This window comes from Chrysochloris asiatica, unplaced genomic scaffold, assembly GCF_000296735.1.
Source record: "Chrysochloris asiatica unplaced genomic scaffold, ChrAsi1.0 scaffold00021, whole genome shotgun sequence".
In the NCBI taxonomy this organism is placed as follows: domain Eukaryota; kingdom Metazoa; phylum Chordata; class Mammalia; order Afrosoricida; family Chrysochloridae; genus Chrysochloris; species Chrysochloris asiatica.
Window position 1 is genome coordinate 16770139 of NW_006408539.1, and position 4901 is coordinate 16775039.

Below are 4901 nucleotides of genomic sequence, written 5' to 3' on the forward strand. Positions count from 1 at the left end.
GTATGTCTTTAATGTCCTAACTCTCTTTCGGTCACTTTGTCCTCCTCTCCTGGTTGTTACGCGCTGTCGAGTCAATTGCGACCCATAACAACCCTGTGTAGGGTTCCTGAGGAGCGGTTGGTGAGCTTGAACCCCCAACCCTGAAGTTCAAAAGGCTCTGTAGTGGCACCCCAACCCTCAGAGCCTTGCTGGGTCTCCTGCTAAGCCAGCTAAGAAAAGGGAGACCCAGATAGGATTCCCAAGGGGCGGCTGGTGGGCATGAACCACCGGCCCTGAAGTTCAAAAGGCTCTGTAGTGGCGCCTCAGCCCTCAGAGCCATGCTGGGACTCCTGCTGAACCAGCTTAAAATAAAAAAGGGAGACCCAGATAGGCAAATAGGGTTTCCAAGGAGCGGCTGGTGAGCTTGAACCACCGACCCTATAGTTCAAAAGGCTCTGTTGTGGCGCCCCCACCCTCAGAGCCACACTGGGACTTCTGCTAAGCTAGCTGAAAAAAAGGAGACCCAGATAGAGTTCCCGAGTGGGTGGACAGGGTATGGCGAACGTGGCTCAGCTGGGCAGGGCAGGGCAGAGGCCGCTCGGCAGCGGGGCCAGAGAACGCAGTTCAGCTGGGCAGAGTAGGGGCTGCTGGCGAACGCAGCTCAGCTGGGTGGGGCAGGGGTGTTCGGCTGCGCGGCAGCAGGGCCAGTGAACGCAGCCCAATTGGGCGGGACAGAGGCAGTTCGGCAGGGCGGGCACAGTCCGCGCCTGATGACGTCAGACAGTCTTTCCTCTTTTCCTGCTTCTCTCTGCCCACTGTACATGTCGAAATCCCACTTCAGGGCAAATGTCCCCCGCTCCTCGCCCCCCTCGTCTCCAGTGGCTCTCCCTGTTCGAGGCTCCCCACTACTGGAGGGTTCGCATGAGCTGGTTCCAGCCCCGCCCCCCCAAGCCCAAAAGAGCCGGGCTGCAGCTGCATGCTGCGGCGGACACAAGTCCAAACAGCCAGTAGTTAGCTCCTCAGTACAGTGATGTCTCAAAAAAGCGGGTTTAAGATTCTGAAGTACTGAGACTTATGGTGACTGTAAGAGTGTGGGTTCGCCCCAGGAAGGTTTCCCTTGCTGGTTCCCCTCCCCCGAACCCGGAGCCCCTCTCACCAGTGCAGCCTGGCCGCGTGGCAAACCGGAAGCCCTATATCTCGATTCCATTATTTTTTACTTCATTTGTTGAAGAACCCTTTGAAGCCCTCTGCAGAATCAAAATCCTTCTTTGTTGCAATTTGACTAGTTAAGATTCAAATAAACAAAATTCCTACTACTGATGGCTGAGCATCATTCAATTTAAAAAACCATTAACTAACAAAGCAAAGGACAATCAAATCAGAGCATTAAGGAAGCCAGCAACTAAACAAATGATTTTTAATATACAAAAGAGCCCCTAAAATTTGTCAGCTATAACCTTTGGTGTTTTTCTAATGCTTCTATTACTCTCTTCATAGCCCCGAATGGAAGGTTCTTACTCTCCACTGTGGAGATGGGGACTCTCTCACTCTAATAGGGTAGGTGACTCATCTGAGATGACACTGTTTGAAGCTGTGGGCCCTGCATGGGAATCCAATCTGAATGGAGCCAACACCTATGTCCTTCCCAGGAGCAGAACCAAAGGGTCTTCTGCGTGTGGAAAGTAGAGCCCACACACAGAAATACCCACAGGTGTGGAAGGTGCAGGTGGAACCCACAGAGAATGTGCAAGAGCATATGAGCACCCTGGGAGAACCCGGGGGACGAGGCAGGGGACAACACGTGAAGTAAACCATCACTGAAGAAGCCACAGAAACAGGCACAAAAGCCACATGTAAGTCCTCTGCAAGCGACCAGTCTGACAACAGGAGAGAGAACAAGCTGATTGAGAGCCTTGTTAAAAGGAGCTATACAGCCCAACAATATTTTCAGTACATGCAAAAATACACACACAAACAGCCGCCACTGGAGACCACTATGGAAGTGCTCATACACAGCCAGCCTGGGACGACTGGGACCAAAGCATATCTGTGTGCACAATTCCAATTAACAACTCACAACCAGTCTTTCAGCTACTAATGCAAAAAAAAAAAAAATAAAGATCTAACGCCAACCTTGAAGTTGGTTCTGTAGTTTCTTTTTTTCAGGATCATCAGATTCTCCTTCTCCATCACTGTCATTCCTATAAAAAGAATTTGATCCACTTAATGATCAGTCATTGCTAGAGAATCAAATATGGCAACAATGATGGAAAGATCAACCTGAAACAGTCATTATTTAAATAACAAATTAAGACATTCCCATACTACTTTTAAGAATATCATAATTAAAATGGTTGTTACTGTTAGGTGCCATCGAGTCGGTACCAACTCATCGGCCCATGTACAACAGAACGCAACACTGTACGATCCTGTGCCAACCTCACAATCATTGCTATGCCCAAGACCACTGCAGCTGCCACCATGCCAATCCATCTCACTGGAGTCTTCCTCTTTTTCTCTGACCCTCCACTTTACCAAACATGATATCCTTCTACAGGGACTGGTCCCTCCTGATAATATGTCTTAAGTATGGAGATAAGCACAGATCTGTTTGTTCTTTTGATGGTCCATGGTACTTTTAATATTTCCCTGCAACAACCATAACTCAAATGCATCAATTCTTGTACGCCTTCCTTATTCACTGGCCTACTTTCACATGCCTATGAAGTTACTGAAAATACCATGACTTGGATTTGGTGCACCTTAGTCTTCAAATTGACATTTTTGCTCTCAAACTCTTTAAAGAAGTCTTGTGCAGCAGATTTGCCTAATGCAATATGCCATCAAATGGTAAGCAGGCACATTATTCATCAAATGGAATTATGAACAGGAAAAAGAAAAAACACAAGAATAAAGTCAAATGCCAGCTCCAAGTCCCCATGACATACCTGTATTTGTATTACTATATAAATGCAAGCCCCACATCTCATTCCACAAAGGATTTAAGAGGAATACTGGAGATCTGTGAGCAACAATGAAAACAAACAAGCCAACAAAAAACCAGGGTCAAGCACAATATGAATTACAAGCCACTGTCACTCTGGGAAAAAGCCCAGGACACTTATTGTTATTATCCAAGGTCCCAAGATCTACAGCCCTTACTTTGGGGGTATATGTGGATGAAGCTTACTGATGATATGAACCAGTTCCTAAAACAAGACCAACCGTGACACTTCAGATCTAGGGATTTATCCTGAGAAAAGAATTTTAAATGAGTTCAAGGATTTGACCACAAGGATAACCATAGCAGCACTGTTTGTAACAAAATAGAAATAATATAATTTCAATAACAAGGATTAGCATACATTTGAATATACTACAACCTTTATACATGATGTCAAATAGTTTACATATCATGATACAAATGGAGTAGTGGTTACAAATCGGGCTGCTAACCTCAAGGTCAGCAGTTCAAAACTACCAGCTGTTTCGCAGGAGAAAGATGAGGCTTTCTTCTCCCATAAAGATTTATAGCCTTGGAAACCCTGTACAGTGTCGCTATGGAGTCGGCACATAACAACAATAACATCATGATACAATGTTGCGGGGGAAAAGTAATAAACTACGGCATCACACCATTTTTTCACGTAAGATATAAAGGTGAATAAAAAGTGAAAAAAAAAAAAAAAAAGGTAACAGGTTTTATTGTAAAACAGGAGTTTCTGGTAAGTTAGGTTGGCGGGGTTACCAGGAGGCAGATACTGCACACTGGGCTTTCTTGCACTGTCAGCTCTAGGCTTCTGTTCCAACAGGACACAGGCCACTCTATTTAGAAGGATGATGTGAGAATGAGGTTGGGGCTGCACACCACGACTCAAAGCTGTCAAAAGCGTTAGTTTTTGTTGAGGAAGCTGTGGTGGAGATCTTCCAGGCAGTTCCCCAGCACCCTAAGTGCTTGGCAGGGGCTGGGATTGCTACCAGAACCACCCTGGTTCAGCTAGGGCATTTCTCCTAGTTATGAGAAATCCAGACTTGATTCTTCAGCCCCCAAATTCTCAAAGTGAAACCCTATAGTAAGTCCTTTTAGTTGAAATTAGTCCAAGTGGGCTTGTTAGTGGTGGCTGCTGACTCCAGCTGTGGCATCCCTCTTCTGGCTGATCCTCTTGAGAGAGACCATTACAGGGTCTTTGGGCCTGATGAGGTGAGCTTCCCCGGACAGGGAAGAGGCCATGCTTCTGCTAGCAGGGGTATCTCCAAGAGTTGGGGTTCTGGGCTCTCAAGAGCCAATGGAACTCTTCCTAACATTGAAATTCCAAGTTTGGAGTTGTGGTCTTCTGATAAATGCCCTCCCTGCCTTTTGTGTAATGAAATTCCGTCATCAGGTCAGACTGGCCTGGTTTTACGTCAGCACTATGACTGCAGAAGAGAAACATGCTCAGATGCCACCAGAGCTCCTGAGTTCCAGGTCATATCCTGAACAGAGACTACACAACTCTGAGCTTTCAACTTTCAAACTGTCCCAGGTAGCCTGCGGCAGCCAGTCTGCTCTGAGTCTCATCATCTTCATGCCTCAGAAAGGCCCATGGGAGAAGCCACAAAGCCCTCAAGACACTTCCTTCCTAGGGAGCCTGTGTCCCTGCACATCCTGATCTGGAAGCCCACATCCCCTACAGCTAGCTGGAAACCCTCAGCTTTCAAACCAACCAGGCCAGACAACCCCGGCCCATTTCCTCAGTCTGTCACTTGGAACCACTCCTGGTCCCAAATAATGATGGTCAGAATAGATGTGGTGAGAATTTACACCCTCCATTTAGAACAGGGCTCAAGTCTGCATCTGTCAGTTTGTCGTACTGTGGTGGCTTGTGAGTTGCTGTGATTCTGGAAGCTATGCCATGGGCATTTTAAATACCAGCAGGGTCACC

The 4901-nt window shown here is 46.8% G+C and overlaps 1 protein-coding gene across 1 annotated transcript in view; it reads right to left on the reverse strand.

The window, feature by feature from the left end:
* Positions 1–4901, reverse strand: part of VPS4B (vacuolar protein sorting 4 homolog B (S. cerevisiae)) — a 34384-nt gene that overhangs the window by 22734 nt on the left and 6749 nt on the right. Inside the window, exon 4 of the mRNA XM_006837581.1 lies at positions 2113–2180. Coding sequence (XP_006837644.1) covers positions 2113–2180 — 68 coding nt within the window. The remainder of the gene's footprint in view (positions 1–2112; positions 2181–4901) is intronic.